This window comes from Schistocerca americana, chromosome X, assembly GCF_021461395.2.
Source record: "Schistocerca americana isolate TAMUIC-IGC-003095 chromosome X, iqSchAmer2.1, whole genome shotgun sequence".
Classification (NCBI taxonomy): domain Eukaryota; kingdom Metazoa; phylum Arthropoda; class Insecta; order Orthoptera; family Acrididae; genus Schistocerca; species Schistocerca americana.
Window position 1 is genome coordinate 894,752,486 of NC_060130.1, and position 22,785 is coordinate 894,775,270.

The 22,785-nt window shown below is 37.8% G+C and overlaps 1 protein-coding gene across 3 annotated transcripts in view; it reads right to left on the minus strand.

Moving 5' to 3' along the window:
• Positions 1 to 22,785, minus strand: part of LOC124555681 (PRKC apoptosis WT1 regulator protein-like) — a 58,158-nt gene that overhangs the window by 32,525 nt on the left and 2,848 nt on the right. For all 3 annotated transcript variants that reach the window (XM_047129681.1, XM_047129682.1, XM_047129680.1), the window contains exon 2: positions 12,623 to 12,741. In XM_047129681.1, coding sequence (XP_046985637.1) covers positions 12,623 to 12,737 — 115 coding nt within the window. In that variant the 5' untranslated portion in view covers positions 12,738 to 12,741. The remainder of the gene's footprint in view (positions 1 to 12,622; positions 12,742 to 22,785) is intronic.

The window sequence follows — 22,785 nt, forward strand, 5'->3', positions numbered from 1 at the left end:
TCAGTTTTGTAAATTTCAAACACGTGCAGGTTTGAAAATATCTTCTTTGTCCGAGACTGTATCAATGTTTTAGCTATGCCATGTCCTGTCTTTTTACATTTTGACTAAGTTTTAGTACACTTGACAACTGGTTGAACTACTACTACTACTACTACTACTACTACTACTACAATGATTCTCCCTGGTTTGTGGAAACCAAATTCACTTCCACTACCCAATCATAACACTATGTTATACAACCGAGTACATCAGTTTGCACCTCAAAACAATATTGATCACATACTGGAGTTCTCTACGTATCATTTTAGGTCCCGAAGCGGGAGGTGAACCAAGCCATTAATATTTCTGTTTCAGGTTTGGCAATTTATCAATACTGAATTTTCAAGTTAAGCTTTCTTTGGTGAGCAGCATTTGTTCTACTGAAACAGATCAAACTGTATGATACTGCAAAAACAATTTTGTAACTATACGGAACATTCCCAGACAAAACTGCTGGATTGCCAATGTAGACATGGACTGTATTTCGACAACAGCTTGGACAAATTCCACAGGGCTTGCACCAGAAGCATGGAACTGAATAATTAAACACATAATTCAAACATTACAAGTTTAAGCACGAACTACCTTTCACGATTCCAGCTGCAAGTAAATATTTCTTGATTTAATGTTATGGGCACAATTTCATTTCTCAAAAGATTAGTTATTATTAGTTAAAAATGCACAGGCATTCAATTCCAGACTTTGTTACTGGTTTTAATTACACTACCAAGAGACAATGGACTTTTATTAAAGTTGTTAACAGCAAGTACAAGGAAAACAATTAGCAGTTCAATCTTTTATACCACTGAATTCTACAACACATGCAATGGGAGGTGAGCACTGAAACAGTGTGCAAGAAATGCAACTTTAAAGGTGCACATTTAACTTTATTGATTTCAAAGTAACACCCACACATGCCAACATGCGTGCTTTAAAGATAAAGAGATCGCGATCCTTTGATACCCCAGACAAGTATGAAACAACTCAGTTTCATTTCTGTATCTTTTATTATTGCCAATGCCTGTCACCATCACATAACTGTTCAAAAATTATTACACACACAGTCAAAAATTGCTGCACATGAATTCTTAAAACATATATTAAATCACTGCCATGTGTTTATACTAATATTAGAATTTCTACAATTTCAAATGACATAAAACGTGTCACAATTTCTGTTAACAAATGTTCTACTGATTTTCTTTTCAGTGTTTTTATTTTACTTTTTCAAAAAATATTCACCATGTTTCAAGGTTTCAGATTAGCACTAAAACTGCAATTTAAGTACAGCTCTGCAATTATTCCATTTTTGAAAATTTCTGTTAAAAATAAAGTCTACACAATTTAAAGAGGCAGTGATGATAATTCTAGGAAAAATAATACTAACACAAGTTTTACTCCCATAACTGCATAAGCATCAGATTTGTATATGGAAATGTGCTCTGAGGGTAAGGTACAATAAAATATACAGAGAATGAAGATGGATTTCGATATTCTGATGGTAATTTTGTTGCAAACATGATATACATGGAACTACGGTGTTAAATTTATTATTAGGAGATTCTCTTTGCAACTGCCAAACAAAACAGATGTCACTATTATCATTACATTGTGGTGGATGGGACTTGCAGCTACATGTGGAACAGAATTATGGTACGATTTTGTGTTTTTAAGAAATGTGAAGTGCTGATAAATGTCTAGGTCCTCTTAGTTTCAGATAAAGTTGCAGGATCAACTGAGGCCTTACGACAAACTTTTCAATAGCTAGTCTGAAACTTTTTGCAAGTGTACACCACAAAATCAACATGTTACTGCTAAAAACAAAGTTCTTCACAAAAGATACAACACATATGGTTCTCTCCCAGAATCTACAGCTCAGTGATGCTGATCTTGTATGAGGGAAGGTAAGCTGCTGAACCTGGCATATAATATGCCACATCTAGCTACTTCAGTTTCATATTTGATTGTGAAGTTCTTGTTTCATATTATCTTCACATTGGTTACACTTTTTGTATGTTTAAAAAATGGTATTTTGTGTCAAAATTCTGATCTTATAGGTAAGATTTGTGCAAAAAAGTATGTCAACATTTACCACAGTAATTATGCTTTACCTGTCTTATGTGGAATGGTTAACAGATCACAAACTCTGTTCAAAGTGTAATGTTATCAAATACATTCAACTCATGTGCTGACCAAAATAGTTTTTTATTCGGAAACTAAGGTTTGTGGGAGGTATGTTGGGAAGATAAAAGTATCCAACTTAAAATTCTAGCCGACAGCCAATTATCTTAGCAAACAGTTACATGGTATGATCTTTTCACAGATCTTGTGAGTACACTTAAAGAGACACATTTTTGATGCACTCAGCTTACATTTGTTTCTTATGCTGTTGATTACAGGAACCTATGACTCAACTGCTAAATTCCATACCTGGGTAAAGTATGTTCTAAGATTCTCACCTGTACGATATGGCTTTGGGCAAATGACATCCTCAGCACTTGTGTCTGACAAGAAAGTATCAGTGCAGTAAGTGATATCAACCATTATGTAACACTTCTAGTTTATTAAAAAAAGCCTTAACTAAGGTGAACCAACAATATTTTACATTAATAAATGAAGATATTGGGGGACAGTGGAGATTGGGAAGAAAGGTTATAGAGTTTCAACATTTCATTCTTGAGAAACCTATTATGAAAGGATGGAAGATTAGTATTTTATGTCCTTTCAATAATGAGGTCATTACAGATGGAGGAAACAACTCTGACTGGGGAAGGATGAGGGAGCAAATTAGCTGTGCCCTTCCAATGAAACCATTCCAGTATTTGACTTAAGTAATTTATGGAAATCATGGAAAACATGGGTGGCTAGACAGGGATTTAAAATGTCGTCCTTCCACATACGAGTGTCTTTCCTCTGAGCCATGTCACTTGGTAAAATGGATCATCGGCTCAGATATAAAAATAAGTGGCCATGACCTGTTTAAGAAATAATTCCAACATACACCTCAACCGATTTAGACTACATATTGAATCATCTCACATAAGAGGGAAAAGATTATTCAGGTCACTTGGACAAATCAACTAGCTATGCGACTAGTAAGTGAAGCATGCTCAAGTACTGAAGTTCCAAGAATCATCAGAGTTTGGTGCTGGTGTCCATTTTGATGTAAAGCCCAAGTTAATATCTCTTCAGTGCCATTGACTGTTGATGTTGTCAACTTGCCATTTTAGAGGACAGTTAATTATACTTGTGCTACTTGTTTCAAAGCCATTCCAACGGTGCAAAAATGGTCCCTTTGTTCTCAAAATGATGTTTACAAAAAAATTAAGGAATGCGTACTTGAAGATATTCCAAAACATTAAACTGTATCTGAAAATAAATCTGACTAAGTGAGGTGAAGAGTAAATTTAAAGCTCTTCTTCACATAACACACATATTGTCTTAACCTCTAATTGCTTTGGCAAATTTTTATCAAACCCCTAACATCAAACCCGAATTGTGGAATATACTTAGGCATGATGAGGGCATTGGCCAACCATTTGACATCCCATATCTTCTTGTAATAAACAGGTCTGAACTATTGATCATATAGTTAACACAGAAACGGAATTAGCAATCTTAAGGCTGCAATAGTGTGTATTAACACATGCAATAAATTAATGTTAATAAATGTAGAAAAATATTTCTGACCAGTTAGTACAACAAGAAGCTGATTGTAGATTTATAAATAAAACTGTTTTCTCCATCAGTCACCCATTCGGCGAGACGACAGTTCAAACCCACCTCCGGCCATCCTGATTTAGGTTTTCTGTGATTTCCATAAATTCCTTCAGGTAAATGCCAGAATGGTTACTGTGAAAAGGCATAGCCGACTTCCTTCTCCATCCTTCCCTGATCCGATTGCAATGACGACCTCACTGTTTGGTACCCTCCCCCAAATCAACCAACCAACCAGTCACTTATCTATAGTGAGGTAAAAAACTTGTTTTATTTATATTTATCAACAGTCGTAGCCCTCATAATGCCATTTTTTATGGACAAAATATTTAGAGTGCAGATCACTTGGTCAGTCAATATCAAATACTTGTCTCTGGGGATGAAACTGCTGGATATTAATGGTTACAATTACAGTATTTTACAACGCACTTTGGATGATAAAGAAGAAAAAAAAAAAGAAAAGAGTAAATATATCGAAGGAGCAAATGCTATACTGAGAAGAGTTGTATGAAGCCAAAATTACTGCAGGCAGGGAAATGTACTAAGCATTCCAAAAATTTGAAAATAAAATCCCATTTAGCAATCTGAGAAAAAAGAAACAGATCCTAAAGGGCTTTGAATTCACAGTCAGGACACACAAAGTCATCTTGAAGGTAGGGCTGTCAAACTAGCACTGAAACATAAGTGGTGGTGTGTTTTGTGTGTGTGTGTGGGGGGGGGGGGGGGGGGGGGGGGGAGGAGGAGATGACGGCGGCGGTCCTAACATGCAGAGTAATTTATAAAACATTAAACTCTACTTCCTCTCCCCAGCACTTTAGGGATGAGGCCCAACAGTCTGCAAAGTTGTAGAGTCCATGTAACACTGGTGTGTCTGTCGGCAATGTTGGTGTGCAGGTCTCCACCAAACTGGGGGCTGCCCTCATGTTAGCATGTAAGAGACACACAGCCAAAATATGCTGAACTGAAAGTGGCACACAACAAACTTCCGAGAGGTGAATCATCCCAACAAAGGAGGAAACTGTGTGTTAGAGGGCTATGTCCTTATCCATATCCTGATGAGCAGCTCTTTCTTCCGTCAGTGAGGTTGGTATGAAGCCCAACATGTCAGTGTCGTTGATTTGAGTGACCGCAATTTGTTTTCTCCCCCACATCCAACCATTCAGTTTCCCACTGATGCTCGAGTCATCTGTCAGATAATGAGATGGCAGCATTTAACGGGATAGCACATTGACTTAAAACACAATCACGACATCCTTCTTTGTTGGCTGTGTCGTTTCCTTGTACCGCAGTGTGTCCAGGAACCCAGCCAAAGACCGCCTCCTTGCAACAGTGTTGAAGCCACTGTAAGGAATCATGGATAAGCTGAATCAACTAGTCTAATGGATATATTTGGTGGCCTGCTTCTAGCACACACTATGGGGGTCAAAACAGATGAGAAACATTGTACGGTGATTCTTGTGAATCCACTCCATAGCAGTCATAATGCCATAAACTCTATACATAATTTGTAAATTGCTCCAGCAGGCATACTTTGAAAAATCTATCAGGGAAAACAGTTCAACAACTGAGGGAATTCTATTGCTGGATCCACCCATACAAACAGCAATAAAAATGTGGTACATACTTTAAACTGAACAAAACAGAATTGTAAAAATGTAATTTGAGGTACAAATTTTCTTGTACTGAGTCATGCTTATAATCACTTTGGACCTCTGAAGATGCAAGGTGGCAATTTGTACTATTCCTGGCTTCAATTCTGATGTCTGATTTATTGAGATCCTTGACACAGTCAGTAGCAAGTATTCTGAATGACTTGGACACATGGGACCAGTTCCTGAACAGCCACTTAAAGTTCAGATAGACTGCCACTCTAAATGCTAACGAGTGGAGTGACACCGAGATTCTCAGTACCTGCCAAACCAGGGGAAGGTGCCACCAAATCCAGAGTGGTGGTTCACCGGCCTCTGCACATAAGACTCTGAACTGGGCAGTCCAAAAGGCTGCAGCTGATACCTGGTTGCCCTCATGGTGGACAGTGGCTAACAAACCAAGGTAGTAAATATGGACAGATCCATAAACAATGCTGCCAGAATCTAATCATGATCTGATTGCAGGAGGTGGGACTTGTCAGTGTCCAACACCTTTATGCCGAAGCATTTCAAAGTATTAACGATTTGAAGCCCTTTGTTTACAGGGGTTTCAGGTGCAGGAGCCAAGTTAATTTAGAGTCAAACAGTAGGCACAAAAAAGCACACATTGTCCTTAAAATGTTAAATATTGTCCCCATTGTGAGCTCTGAGTGGTTGAAACTTCAGCGAGCACCATTATAATTGACAAACGCAGTCTTCTCTTGTGAGAACTTAGAACCTGTTTTATTAACCCAAGCTTCCAGCCTCCTGGTGATCAGCTGTAGTTGTCTGAAGACTGGAGAAAGATTAGAAGACTGCAAAGCCATTCACAGACAAAAAGCATTAACCCTGTTAAATGACTGCTGAGGAGATGCCATTAACAGCAATTACTGTGTGACACAGTACACTGCCTTGGAGCACCCCCCATTTCTCTTGAACACAGCAGTCAGATGAGGCATCACCATTGCATTATCAAAAGCATCTTTCCATGAGGAAGAACAGGATACGAAGTGGCAGGATAATAAGTAGCAGGCATCCACGTAGTCCCCATTCATGAAGTTAAGTTGGTGAAGGATGTTTTACCTCCAAGTGATGGTGTATCTTTTTGCAGGTGAAAAACCACACCAACCAAATTGCTTTGGTGTAAGAAGGAATCCTGTATCCCAGTCTCCCATAGAATAAAGAAGTCAAGGGCAGAACAGTAGTGCCTGAAACCACACTGGGAGCAGCTTAGATTACCTCAGAATTCAATGAGCCAGAGAAGATGGCAGTTGAGTATGTTCTCTAGAGTCTTACCCACACAACTGGTAAGGGCTATACTCTCATGATCAATATGATCCTTGCCTGGTTTCCATAATGAAATTACTATTACCTCCTTCCAAGTTGTGGGGTATTGTCCATCAAACCCAGATCTGATCGAAATACGATAGGCACTTGCCTTTGGCTCCAGGCCACAGATGACTAAGCACGGCATAATTGACCTGATCTTGTCCTGGAGCAGTGTGTCTTGCCACATACAGAACTAATCCCAATTCCCGCATGGAGAATGAAATATTTTAGACCACCTCATTAGACAAGAAGAAGCAGAGCCACCTCATCTTCACAGTGCTACATAACACCTAGAAGGCAGGAGATTGTCTGGATGACACAGTGACAAAGTGTTCAGCTAAAACACTTGCTCGCCTGTGCTCTCACAGACCTGAAGGTACAAAGGTTTTCTGCAAATGGATGTTGCTTGAATTCCCACAAAGTTGCACACTTGGCTTGATTACCTAATGACATTCATCACTCCACAAAGAGACAGGCCATCATCGAAGATGGCCTCCCATTGACCACCGTCTGAGTCAGCAGATGAATCAACACCAGAAAGTTATCACTAGAATGCAAATCTGACCATTTCCCACTGGACCAAGCCTGCAATACCTGGGGAGCAAAAATAAAGGTCAATAGCTGAAAAGGTCCCACTAGCTGTAGAAAAGTGTGTCATCTGACCAAGGCAATTGATAATTCGATCCCTGACAAGTGGTAGCCTAACCCTACAGAACATTGTGTGCATTGAAATCCCTCATGAGGGGGAATGGGTGGAGTAATGTGCAAGAGAGTTCTGTCAGTGCATCTGCATCCAATGGATCATGAGATGGAAGATGTAAAGAATACACTGATTTTAACTGGTGTGAGAACTTCCACTGCTACTGCCTGCATGGCTGTGTTAAGAGGGAAAGAAGAGGAGTGGCATCTGTAGAGGTGGTAGCCCCTTAATACAGGCGTGTCTGTAACTTTAAAATGAGTTTCTTGTAAGCAGATGCAGAAGAGTCTCTCCTGGTGCAGCAGCTGTAATTTTTCCAAATGTGATCTGTATCCATTCAAGTTCCACTGCAATATGGAAGTCCATGTGGGAGCCATTGATTAGCGATGGTTGTCCTTGTCCTTGTCCGTGCCCATGTCCTTGTTGTTGACCCTTGGCAGTGGTGATTTACTCAAGAGGTCAGGGGGAACATTCGACAGTGCCCGGCTCTCCATATGGATATCAAAATCGTCGACAGTAAAGCCACTACCAGAAAGGAAGACTGCTCGCCGACACAATGGTTTAGCTGCCACTTCAACTTCAAACATCTTTTTCCTTACTTAAGGGAGGGGTTGCTTGCATGGATAGAGGGGACAGTTTAGTGGGCTTCTGATGGTGAGCAGCGGTATGTGCTTGAGGTTCCAAGTCCATCGTCGTCGATGGCTTCTGAAAGATTTCAGGTTTGAGTCTAGCTTCCCCCTTCCCCGACATGAACACTGACAACTGCATGTACTTTCACTTGAAACTGTAGTCTGGGTTTGTGTGGAGACATCAGATTTGGCAACTGGCTTCATAAAGGCCAATTTGAAAGTAGTAGTGAACACCGGAGATCGCATAGCTTTTAAAGCTTTTTTAGCTTTGCCATAGGGTACGTGCCTCTAACTCCTAATTTTTTCTTTTCTTGTTATAACCATAAACGTCCCGCCCCATACTGCATCATCTCTGGAGCAGGTTATACATTTCAAAGGAAGTGTACAAGAGTTGTCCAATATGTTAACTGAGCCTCCACAATTTCCAATTGTAGCCCACTTGTTACATGCTGCCAAATCTTTGGCATTTGAAGCATTGCGCTGGGTTGGTAAAAAGTAGTTGAACCTTAAGACCGATATAGTCCGCAAGAATATGTTCAAGTAATGCTGAAGTGGTGAACATTTATTCCAACGTTTTAGTCTTTTTCCAACATGCCACTGGCTTTCCCCATACAGTTACGCACTTCTGTGACACACGTTATTTATTGGTCTCTTACCTCCTCACGGTCGATCTCTAGGAAACCATACCCTTACAAAAGTTAAGAGTGTTATACAACTCTTCCATAACAGGATAGGCCTTTGATTTCAGAAGATCAGATAGTCAGTTTGACGTGGCCCAGAGAGTGCCCACTGGAGACTGTTTAATATCAAAAGCCATTCATCTTATCAGCACATAGCACACCTTGAGGTTGAGGACTTTTTCTTTCTTTTTTTTTGTTTTCCTTCAGAGGTGCGTGCCTTGCTCATGCTCCAGGCAGTGAAGTTAAGCCGCCCCCCCTCCCCCCTTTCTCTGGAACACACAATATTCCACCATCATGCCTAATAATGGTCCCTGAAGTATGCCTCGAGTTTAGGGTAGAAGGGGTCTCACGGCACTGGCCTGTCCCCACCTCGGGAAACACAGGGTGGCCTATCCACACACTACCATTGCTAGCAGAGCTCCCTGGGAAACACACAGCTCTCCAAGCCATAACTTTTGGGACACTCTTCACGGCATCCCTCTGCTGAAACCCGTCCAGCTCTGATGACCCTACTAGTAGATGCGCTACCGCTGTTATGGTCCTTCGTGTCACTGAGGCACAAAAATCATCCTGTCGGCGCTGAAGGTGTCTAAAATGAGGTGGTGCCACTGGGAGGCCAAAACATAAAATGGCCTAGATACTCAACACTGTCTTATAAATCTGTTTTACAGAGAGCATCTTACTGCAGCTCCTCCTGAAAGTTGTCATTTGAATGACAAAATACCGAGTGCACCATAAGATTGCTTATGAAGTACAGATGTATGAGGGTGGGCTGGAAAGTAATGCCTCTGAATTTTTAATGTGAAAACTCAGAAAACTTTTCAGATAAAACGAATGTTAGTAACATTTTAAGCTTTATTCTTCAACTCTACCAATTTGCAGCCCTCCACTAACAGAGGGCTCAGAATTTTTGCATGTAACAGTGGTGTGTAAATTAACTGTGACAGTGTGCGAGAGACAGCATGCTGTGATACAGTTTTGAATTCAAAGAGTTTGTACACACATGGAGCACCCTCTCCTTCAGCATGACAATGCCAGACCACATACAAGCACTGCAACATCTGCAACAATCTGACACCTTAAGTTCACTATCACCGATCATCCTACATATAGTCCCGATTTGGCCCATCCGATTTTCATTTGTCTCCAAAACTTCAAGAACACCTTCGAGGATGTCATTTTGATAGTGATGAAGACGTGCAAATGGAAACGGGGAGGGTGGGGGGGGGGGGGGGGGGGGGGGACCACCATCAATAAATTTGTTTTATTTAAAAAGCTTTATGAAATATCACATAAAAAATTGAAAGCATTACTTTTCAGCAAGCCCTCATAGATGTAACAAAATTGATTAAAACCATAATAGTTGTATTTTCATCACTGATTTCCCCCCCCCCCCCCTCCCCCCTCTTCGCCACAGCACCCTGCTTGGCTTTCATCTCTGACAGTGCTTTGTGAATCTGAAAACTGTTGTATAAGCTTTAAAGCACTAATATAGCTTCCTAGACAACTGATCACAGTTTTCATGTCAGAGAAGGGCAGCAGCATTCCTTCTACAACAGTACTTTGCCTAGAAAACCATATGGAATTTGAAAACCAAATTTCCGGTTGACAACACTTTGTTAGTATCATATCATCCTACACATCATGAGAGGTTTGAACTGCAGGTCCAACACGACTAAGTCTCTAATATGCTAAATTGATGATTCTCAAACTGTGGTCTGCAAATTCGAAAGCGTACATATTGGCTAACTTCACTGGTTTTTAACTAACTATGGGATTAGTGCTTTTTATTTCTTATATGTTTTTATGACACAATCAGATTAGTATTTCACAATGCTGCAACTGGTTTCAAGCAGCCAGGTATCATTTCCAGACTAAAGGCACAGGCTGTAAGCAGTTTCTATTGTCATGTCAACAATACTGAAGCCACTTCAGTATGTGCCTTTAGTCAGAAGATGACAACTGGCTTATTTGAACTGATTACAACACAAAATGCTCATCTTACAGTGTTGCAAAAAATTAAAAAAATAAATAAATAAAAAACAAAACTTAAGTCAATTACAACTTCATGACCATGGATTAGTGTTTCACAGTTCTATAATAACATTCATCAAGCTCGAGTTTGTGATTATCATGAAAAGTTTACTGTGTGGCTACTGCTGGGTGATGAACAACATTTTCTCGCTAGAAAAGTTTGAAACAGCTACAATAAATATCTCTTACAGGAAGATCAAATGCAGTTACGACCTCTCAGAATACTGCAGCAAAACGAATTACACAAACATTGACAATTTATGAATGATATTGAAATAAACACAAATAGTAATATGTCAGAAATCAATATCTTTTCCACCCTTTGTACAGTACTGGAAGATACAGAAACTATACACAGATTTGCCACAAATTAGTACAACAAAGCTAGTGTAAGACAGCACGAACAGAGCACAAAAACTCATGTTAGATTAGATCTGCAGCACAAATATTTTAAGTAACTGGAAGTGATTTAGAGCTCCACCGTAAACCCCTGTTTCTTTGAAGAATCATACTCCCATGTATAAAACAACTTCATATGTCTGATTACTTTACAAATGAGTTAACATGTTAGATATTTGACTAAGTGCGTAAGTAAGAGGAAGTTTCGGAAAGGTCTGAAATTGTGCTTAAAGTTTAAAGTCACTAAGTATTATGATCATAAAACACTAGATGAATAGAGTCTGGGTAATCTGTATTCTATTTTAAGCAAAAGCTAGTTTTCATGCATTTCAATGTTTATGACATCGTGTCTCTTGAACTGGGTGTTGTACAATGATATAATTTTTCAGGTACATTCAATGGTGAATGTCTATACTGCCTGCAAACTGTGTTGTGAATAGAGTTGGTAATAAAGAAGTAATAAACTAAAAAGTCATGCCTGATGCTTAAGTTTTACTGCATGACCGGTGAAAATGGAGAAAGCATTTTTTCCTTTCATCATTTTGCAGTAGGGTATTAGAAAGACGTAGTTTTGTGAAGGTTTGAAATTCTGACTCATGTTTGTCGGAAGTTGATAAGTGCTCTCATTCTCACATACTGGATGAATATGTCTGGGTATTTGCGTGCTGTCAGTTACACTGCATCAAGACAAACACACAGTTTCTAACTGTAATACTTGCTGCATTGTGTTCAGCTTTTAATATGAGACTATATCTTAATGCATAGATTAGGACAGCATTTAAAATTTTTAAATTTGGTCAATAATTATGCAAAATATTGAAAATCATATTTTTGTTGCCTCGAGAAGCCCTACTAATGATAAGAGACAACAAGTTTTACATCATTAGTGACTGATGAAGGGTTGATGCTTAGACCAGCACCTAAAGTCATATTTGAACTAAAAAATAAAATATGGTCATTAACAAAAATTTCAAAATATATTTAAAGTCACAAACTGTAAATTTAAATTTGTAGTCTTGAGAAAGTGAAATGTGATCCCCCCCATTTTTGTTGCTGGCTTGGATCTGAAGACATAGTGAAATCTGCATTTTAAATTTCACCATGCTTGTTATAAACAGTTAATTATCAACATTCATAGGGCATATGCAACATACAGTATTCTCCAAAATTAAAAACTTCACACAATACTTCCTTAAAAAGTTTCAAAAATCATCAAGCTGTAACTGGCGCACATGCATACACAAGAACATTCAGCTTACTTGCCTTATTTTCGTTCAGAAACAAACAACAATCCATAGTACAGGCCCTATGCAGGCAACAATAATGCTGCCAGTTGTGAAGAAAAGCAAAAAGGTATGTTGTAAAAACTAAAACATTACTATCACTAATAACTATAGCAGTAAAGACTTTATAAATGTCTCTTTAGATTACAAGCATATGTGACAAAATAAATTATTCAAAATCACACACCGAGTCTTGCTGGAGGATTAACAGTACGGGCCCTTGCTGTCCTGATGCGTGAACGCCGGGAAGACAATTCAAAATCATTTTCAAGGTCTTCTTGACTCACAGAACTCGACGCCATTGTCCTGAAACACACATTACTTGAGCAGTGATTCTTGCTGCTGTGGAACATCAGACCACAACAAAACAAAACTCATGCACACAGGGCACTGCATACTCTGTATAATAATAATATGGCTTCAAAAATTTCAATACATGTCAATAACTGCTACAATACCAAGGAAAATGACCCATCTGGGTACACACCGATCACAAATCCTATCTTTTCCCAATCCATCTCTACCATTATACTTATGGAACAACAATAGTAATATTCCTCAACAATAAGAATGCTTCTGGATTAATATAATAAGTTTGTTATGCATTGACTACATTCCTTCACTTGGTGAGTGAAAAATACTCTCAAGGGATACCTCCATCACAATCACTGGATCTGCTTTAGTCTCCCACATGTCTACTACAGCCATTGATATACTGTTCTGGCACTATCAACAATTCCACTACATGCAAATTTACAAAGTTACTAACACACATAATTAAAGTAACTTCATATGATGCTATGATTGAGATATGTGCCTTGACACAACTGTCATGAAGTACATGCCACTGGAAGCACAATACGAGATGAAATTGGAGGAGATCACAGGTGTCTCTCTCCTAGTGGTTGTTTTGTTTCCATAAATAAATCAGAATGACAAACATTCACTCAAATAAGTAAAATTTTTGCTCTATTATTTACAGCACCTCACCTTTACAGAATATTCTGTCAGCTTCTAATTTATAAAATGTTAAGTTGTGTCAACAGACAAGTTTATAGTATCTGATTTTGACATTCAGAGTTTATGAATGGTTGGCTCCATGTGGTTACCAAGTTGTGCAGTGACTAAACAATAAAGTTACCAAACAGCAACCAGTCGCAAAATCATGTTTTATTTATTCACTTTTGCAATCTATTTCAACTGATTAACAGCCATCATCGGTGCTACAAATACAAGAATAAAAATAAAAATAATTAATAACAGTGACAAAGCAACGTAAAACCAGTTAATTGTATGTAGACGCATTAAACCATTTAAAATGCACATACAAATTTACCTTTCAACAAATATGTGCCCTGAGTAGTAATAGTGTCTTAAGCAGAGGTCAAACATAAAGTGATATATTGAGAATTGACTATGACAGCGAGAAACCATAAGGGGTGCTGCAAAGCAAACCCACCCTCTATGCGAAAAGATACAGCTAAAATAAAAATGAGAAGAAATGACACACAAAATGAGGTAAAATATAATGATATAATACTAAAATATTTACATAAAATGGATATATTGACAAAGATTTTATCAACCACATAGTACAGTTATGTACGCCAAAAAGCAATTGTACAAATTAGTAAAAAGGAACAAAACATAGATGAGAAGCACACCATAGAAAAAAATTTTTTAAACTTTTTTGATTTTTTTTAAAAATTTGTTATCATATTATCGAAAAGCAAAAGTTAATCTTAATGCCAAAACGTAAAATGGTGTTGGCATCCATCTAGCATACAGTTAATGATATTCAGGAAGATCAGATTTTTTTGGCAGACAGCGCCACATTACTGAACACACATGTAATGTAAACTTAGTTGAGATAAGAAAATTACAGACACGAATGAAACAAACGTATTAAAGAAACAAGACAAAATGCAAAAATAAAGTGCTAGCACACTTCATACATGGAAAAATTAACACAGGCTCGATAGGATGAATTGAGAACTCTTAGGGGCTCTTACGGTGTGCTCGTGTAACATGAGACATAAATCTACACCTTATGTCTGTTGGAGGAGCCGACAAGACGGTAAAAGCCCAATTAAAGGGCGTCAATGCAAACGTGGTCACAATAACATCATTCATATCACCAATATATTTATCTTCCCCCCCCCCTTCCCTCCTCCAACCCCCTCTCGTCTTTCTTTGTCCTATAATTTCCATTCCCATCAAGCAAATGCTCGGCGAAGAGCTCCCAAAAAATGAACTCCCCTCACCATCACCTGCTCATTGAGAAGGCACACGCTAGCTGATCTACGATGATTGAAGATCTCCATATCCTCTAACAAATCAAGATAATTTCCTTTTCGCTCTATGTAATAACCTCACATGCATCTCAATTCGAGGAAGTTCACGCCCACTATTAATAATGTGGGCTGCAAAATTTGACCTATCAGCGGCGTCCTTTCTGTCAACAGCGACATGTTCAGCAAATCTAGTTTCAATTTTCCGTCCAGTCTGACCTATGTAACATGCTTTACAGCTTGGACAAAGTATTCTGTAAACCCCCGAATGGCGTAAAACTTTTACTTTATCTACACCATGATCTAAAATTTGTCCCAAATTATTCTTAGTTGAAAAAGCAATCTTGAGTTTGCTAAAAACAGCTTCAACATTAATACTAACTGCCCCTTAGTATGGTAAAGAAATATTTCATCATTTCATTTTCCCCTACAATTCCTTCATTTGCTCCCATGTCTCTATATTTGTTGGCAAATTTTTCATAAATGTTTTGAACAAATGGTAGCGGATAATCATTAGATTTAGCTATGGAAAAAATAATATCTAACTCAGTTTTACGATCCTCTTCAGAAAGTGGGGTACAGAAAACTTGATTAAATGCAAATATTAAAAATGCCATTTTATGCTGATTAGGGTGGGCTGCATGATAGCACTTTATTTTTGCATTATGTCTTGTTTCTTTAATACGTTTGTTTCGTTCATGTTCGTAATTTTTTTATCTCAACGTAGTTTACATTACATGTGTATTCAGTAATGTGGCACCATCTGCCGGAAAAAATCCGATCTTCCTGAATATCATTAACTGTACGCTAGATGGATGCCAACACCGTTTGACGTTTTGGCATTATGATTAACTTTTGCTCTTCAATAATATGATAAAGAATTTTTTTTAATTTTTAAAATTTTTTCTATGGTGTGCTTCTCATCTATGTTTTGTTCCTTTTTACTAATTTGTACAATCACTTTTTGGCACATATCACTGTACTAAGTGGTTGACAAAATCTTTGTCAATATATCCATTTTATGTAAATATTTTAGTATTATATCATTATATTTTACCTCATTTTGTATGTCATTTCTTCTCATTTTTATTTTAGCTGTATCTTTTCGCATAGAGGGTGGGTTTGCTTTGCAGCACCCCCTTATGGTTTCTCGTTGTCATAGTCAATTCTCGATGTATCACTTTATGTTTGACCTCTGCTTAAGACGCTATTACTACTCAGGGCACATATTCGTTGAAAGGTAAATTTGTATGAGCATTTTAAATGGTTTAATGCATCTACATACATTTAATCGGTTTTGCGTTGCTTTGTGTACATTTATTCATTTGGTCACTGTTATTAATTATTTTTATTCTTTTATTTGTAGCACCGATGATGGCTGTTAATCAGTTGAAATCAATTGTAGAAGTGATTTTGCGACTGGTTGCTGCTTATTTGGTAATTTCATTCAGAGTTTGTTTTCTACAGACTAAACATGTCCACAGAAACCTCACTCAATCTACAATACCAGCATCCTGATACCACCTACCACCATAACTGCATAATTTTTAGAACATAAAACATTTTGTTTACATAGAACAATTGACTATTATTTATACTGATCACACCCTGTCTAAATGGTGAAGTTTTGTAAAGCTCTCCAAGTACACATCGTAACATACCAAAAAGAATAATAGTGCCTAAGGAAAAGGGGAAAAAAAGATGTCATGCAAGAATATTCAACTCATCTTTTTTTTAATTTATAAAAGAATTCTTCATAAATGTCTCATTTTTGCAATATATCCCAGTGGCATAAATATGCTGTAACTCAAAATTTAGGTAGAAATTAAGAATACCAAGCAACAAATATGACAGAGCTAGCCTCTTGCCTATATTTGGGTGACACTTTGCCTGCATTTCTAGCAACTTGTTCCCATGTGATCTTTTAATCCACTTGATTATTTTCCCTATTTTTAGCAGGTCTTTTCAACTGGGGGTCTTACTGACTTGGAAATATGCATAGAGTGCATCCCAGAGGTGAGATTGTGGAAGGGGGTGATGTAACAAGGTGGGAACAGAAAGGCATCTGGCTACCTCTTAAACTAACCATGCTGACCCTGATCCAAAGCAGAATGAAGACAAAAGAAAGAAAAATATTAGTTATAGCAAAGAAAAATAATACTTCTGTCAAAAAGACAGTGTTCAGAAGGTTGCATCAGTGTACATAGTAATAAAAATAAATATTTCATGTTTATTTAGTAATTATTATTATTTCACATGTCCATAAGCTGCCAGGATAGCACAGGTCTGTGAGCTGTTAAACAGTATTCACACAATGAAAGTATAAGTTAAAGGTTGCTGAAAGTAGAATACTGCTGGCTATTGCTGGGCTGACCACTTCTTAAGATGCTCTCAAGAAGAGTAATTTGTGTTTTGGCGAGCTTTGTGGCAATAATAATAATAATAATAATAATAATAGTAGTAGTAGTAGTAAAATGTCGTAGTTATTATTATTCCCTGGATTCACATTAATTTTATATTTAGACTACAATTAACTTGTACCACAGCATTACGGTGAGTGTAGGTAAAAATAGGTTTGTTTCTTAGCATATGGAATTAAAATGAACTGTATTTTCAAATAATTTCTTTTGAAAATGTAACGGACATGATGAGTGTCAAACTGGTTTTAAAATTATCCTGCTATCATTATCTGCATCCTCAAGTACACCCATGCTGTTAAAAGTCATCATGCACAAAGAAAGTATGCAAAAAGTAAGTTTCTTTATGTTGCCTTGTGAGCATTTTAAGATCAAGTGTAAGGGAAGATGCATGTCACGCAGTATCTTAACTTCTAACTGGTAAGTATAACAATGTTTACATCTGTTAGTACAGTAAATAGACATTCTCAACTTTTCAGATACAAGGTGCAACATAACTGAAATAGGAGGTTAGACAGGTAAAACTCAAGAATATTTTATACACAGTCTCCTTTTTTCCAGCTTTATTTCTTTGCCCTTCATTCTTTACCACCTACAGAAAGGCACTCCTTGCTCTGGAAACTCAGGACACCAGTACAAATTTATTTCTTAATAAGTGTATGAACTTTAAAGCAATGCATAAGTTACGAAAGTATATACTGAGAGAGAGAGAGAGAGAGAGAGAGAGAGAGAGAGAGAGAGAGAGAGAGAGAGAGAGAGAGAGAGAGAGAGATGAAAGCAAAAAAAATTAGCTATCCTTATCTTCATACAAGAATAGGTAGCTAATAATACTGTCAAACATGCAGTCTGAATGAAAGAAAAGTATCACAGAGATCATGTTAAATTCCTTCAGATTTATTAAAATGGTATTTCAAATCTGAATCTGATACCCCCTTGCAATAACGCAACAATACAGTACTTGTTTTTAAGTACCACATTCTCTATTTAAAGGAGTGACGGTGAGGCATCGGTTATGACTCTCAGGCATTCAGGTTTTATGGAGACATGGAAACGACATTATGATGTGTCATGTTTCCAAGTTCTATTCTGGTAACAGCATATCAAATGCCAATTTGTAGGCAGATAATGACATCATCCATGAGCCTTATACAGCAGAGCAATCTCTGCTGTGTGTTGATACAAGAAAAGTCATGCAACTTAACATACGATAACAATATTGGATGTACCAGTACAAATTTTACAGATCTATCAATAGCCAAATGTTTGTATTCATCTTCCTTCAGCCAGCAATTACTTTGTTCCAGAAACTGATTAGCCCCTGGATAGCCATTAAATGAATCTGCAAATACAGATTAAATTATTTCTATTTTTCTGGTCAAGTACTATTTGAGCACTATTATACAAGTTGGTTTACAAATGAGGAAGACTGCACCTTTTTTTCATATAATTTTTAAGCATTTCATGTACTTTTTCCTCAATGATGCTACCCCCCTTCAAACTTCACAATAGTTTATATTGATGATGATGCTGATGATGATGTCCCATACTCCAAGGAGCATAGACTGCTTTTCTTATTTTGCTATATGGTATTCTGATATGCTCATTTCCTTTCAGAAAGGTCACAGTTTGTAGTAACTTAAAGATCATCATCTAATAAAATCAAAAGTTGTATGTAAGAGTTTCTTAGGAAGTATTGTAGGCACCCTGCAATTCTCAATCTGTATAAGCAATTTAGGAGACAATCTAAGCAGACCTCAAAATGTTTGTGCATGATGCTATCATTTACTCTCTAGTAGTCATCAGAAGGTCCAAATTACAAAATCCTTTTGACAATATAATGGCATCATGCAAAAAGTGGCAGCTGACCCCAAACAAGAAAAAGTGAGAGGTCCTCCACATTAATAATAAAGTCTGTTTACATAACAACTCGTATAAGCTTTAAAGCTGTCAGTTCAATTAAATATGAAGGGATTACAATTACAAACAATATTAACTGGAACCATCAGGTACAAAATATGAACCCACAACTATTTTTTATTAGCAGAGCACACAGAAAGAGCAACAAGTCTACTAAACACACTGCTTACACTACTTTTGTCTATCTTCTTCTGCAATACTGCAGTGCAGTATGGGATCCTTAATACCAGGTAGGATTGATAAAGAACATAAGAAAAAGTGGAGTGGGGGTGGGGAGGGGGTGGGGAGTGTGACACACATGATAATCAAGCTGGGTTGGCAATCATTAAAACAAAGGCACCTTTTGTTTTGCTGAGATCTTTTCACAAAATTAAATCACTAAGTGTCTCCTCCAAATTCAAAAACACTTTGCTGTTTATCTACATAGCAAGAAATGCCCATCATGATAAAATATGAAAAATCGAAGCTTGAGAAATCATCAAAAAGGCTCCAGGAATCTTCTGCCAAACACACAAGTGTTAATTGCAGATTAATCGCCAGATGTAGTCTATAGCTCAACCCCAGTACACAGCTAATGTATGTTTGACAGCCTATTAATGCACTGTATATTCTTTTCAAATTATATTTATAAGCTACATGTAGACATCGGCTGATGCTCTTATCAGCATTTTCATTTTTCTCCTATACTTCCTTTATTACACTGCAGTTCAGGTGTGAAGATGCCTGTGACAGCTTAGCAGACCAAACCTGGCATGAAACATGCAGCCACACAGTTTATACATAATAAAGGGCAGGAGGTGTGTCTGGGCCTGATGAAACTTGGATCTCTTATTTCTCATTTTCCAACTAACAACATGCCTGCTCAAAATGTAAAGCAGCAGCTGAAGCAGTTGGGCACCAGCGATTAAGATATTCTGCTGTGGCACACCAATTACTTGTGTCAATGTTTAGACTTAAGATTCTTCTAGAAATGGATATTGCAGCACTTCACTTCAGAGGAACAGCATGGGGTCTTCTACTTATGTTCACTTCACCACACAATGTGTGTCAAGGAAGTCTATGGTTTCTAATCCATCAGAAATGACCAATTAATCTAAGTTTGTCACCAATTGTAGCGTCTATACTATTCATCCTCCCCTTCTCAAGTACAATTTGATATAAAGTCATCCCATTTGATGTTCATAATGTATCTAAGCTTTTATTGGTTGAAGCATTCTAGTTTCTTAAGATGACAGTGCTATAATGTCCAATAGGTCAGGTAGAACTAACTGCTAGTTACACAATCAGTTTGATGAAGTGTCATATCTTTGTTCAGTAAGACCCTATTGTGAGACAACAAAAAGCAACATGTGTAACAGGATATATTCTGTTCTCCATGTCCTTTGGTTGCTGATATACTTCACAGATAGAGGAACTGATCTATTTGTTCCAAAGGTGAGCTGGATACAGACATTTAAAACCAGAAAGGCAGTTCTAGGAGCTGTCTGTGTGAGTAGCTTTGTTTTCAGGATTTTGATGGTTTGGCCAAAACATTCATATGCACTACTGAAAGTTTAGAGACAGTTGCAACTCAACAGGTGTATGAGCTAGAGAAACATTGTCACCTGCCTATTGTAGATCAGTTACTTGGGTGAGTCTTGTGAACATTTTAGAATGTTGTGGACTAATTAAGTAGCCCTCTATCAATCTGTATTCAGGTTCTGGTTACAGACAATGTCTCTGAGTATGACTGAGTTACAGGGCAATGTCGTAATGAGAATGCATCATTGTTTGAGCCCATAAGTAATAGAGAATCTATCAGATGTTTCATTCTGGTATAGCACTTGCCAAGACACATCATCACGGACAGTTTTAGTCAGTTCAACATAATGTTCAGCTGAAACATTTTAAGAGCTCCAACATGGCTTCTTTGGGCACCATATCAAACATTTTTCTAGGTCACAGAGCACTAACAGTAAAGGCTTATGTTGTTCACCGCATTTCTCTTGTTGTCGTCAAATACAGATGATCATATCAATAGTGCCTCTGCAGGGGCAAAGTCCGGACTGATATTTGGGACATACAGTCTCAGAAAGAGCCTGGAGGTGATTATGTAGAATTTTAGCAAAAATATGTCATTTGGTAATTACTGCATATGCTTCTTTCGCCTTCTTTAAAGATAGTGACAACTGAGGAATTCTCCACCTCTATTGGTACCTTGTGGTTTCTATATTAACAGAAACAGAGAAGAGAGTGTTTATGAGGTAAGCTATCACTTTGAATTGTCTCCAGAGGGATTTCAGGTATGTGTGCCATTCTCAACTTCATAAGATCTAGAACCTTGCTAAATTATGAAGTTTTAGTGAGAGTGTCTCCTATGGTTGTGCTGGTTGCTGGGAGACATGTTTTTGGAAGTTGTTAGGAGCAATAAAACTATAATTTAAAAGTGGCCTGTAGTGCTCTTTCCAGCAGCTCAAGATGCCACGACTGTCAGCAAGGATGGTCATACAACTGACTGTTTCCAGTGCCCCTGATGAACATCTCTTATTCAACATACAAACTCAAGTGCCTGACAGACTTTGGAGTTCTTTGGACTTTGTCACCACTTTTTCTTCACTGTCCTTATTTCAGTTTCATATTTCTACTTGAGCTCTGGAAAACATGTTTTGTTTTCCATAGAGAATTGATCTTGAGCAAGAAATAGGTAAGCATTCCACTTGATACATATAAGGTTCTTCATTACTTTCATAAAAAATAATTTCTCTTCTTTACATTCAAACCAAAGATATCCTCTACAGTCCTTTTGATGGTGTATTTTAAACTGGTTTCGATGAGACAATCTAAAAGTGTGTCTTTCAAGACAGCAAAAAGTGTTATCCTGAAGGCTGTAAATGGTGAATTTCCTCCTGAAAGTATTTGAGAAGTAGGATTGTGGCTTACGATGTATGAGAATCCTCACATGGCTCACTAACAGTTTGTGAACAGTCCTGCAACCAACAATGTTTCGAGCTGTTTTCCTGATCAGAACATCTTTCTTGTCATCCTGGCACATGATGACAGTAACATGCCAGTGTTTGGAACATGGATGCATCCATTTGGTCTTTTCATGATTAGGTACATGGAATTGAATACTGGTCATATAAAGCTCGTGCCCACCACAGAGACCATCATGAAGTTGCAACCCACCTGTGTTGCAGTTTCCAACACACTGATTACCCAAAAGCAAATGTCTCTAGCACTGAAGTCGTCAAGTGGCAAGAGTTTATCTTTAGTAGGTATACTGACAAGAACATTGTTCAGTTGATGGTTGAACTGGTTATTCGTATCTTCAGCACTGTCTAAAGAGGAAGCAGAGGCAGAGAACTGTGACAAAGATATATGGAACGAGAGGAATTCTAAGAATTATTATTCCTTCATTGACAATCTGCATCCTCTCCTTTCCAGAAGATGGTGTACCCTGAACTACTGTCACTAATGTGTTCTTTGCTTGACAGTGATTCCACTTAATGTGCAATGCATATATATGATCTTGCTAGCTCATGGGGTGATGAGTTTTTGTTCTTTCCAGTCCGCCTAGAAGAGTCCTGACATACCATGTTCCAATAGCCAATCATATTGTTCTCTCTGTTTCCATCCACAGATTACGAGTGAATGTCAGGGTGCAGATTGCCGGTCAGTTGCAAATGTGACACTATGTTCACCCCACCTTCCCTACGACATCCTCATTCAGAGTGGGCACTAGTTAC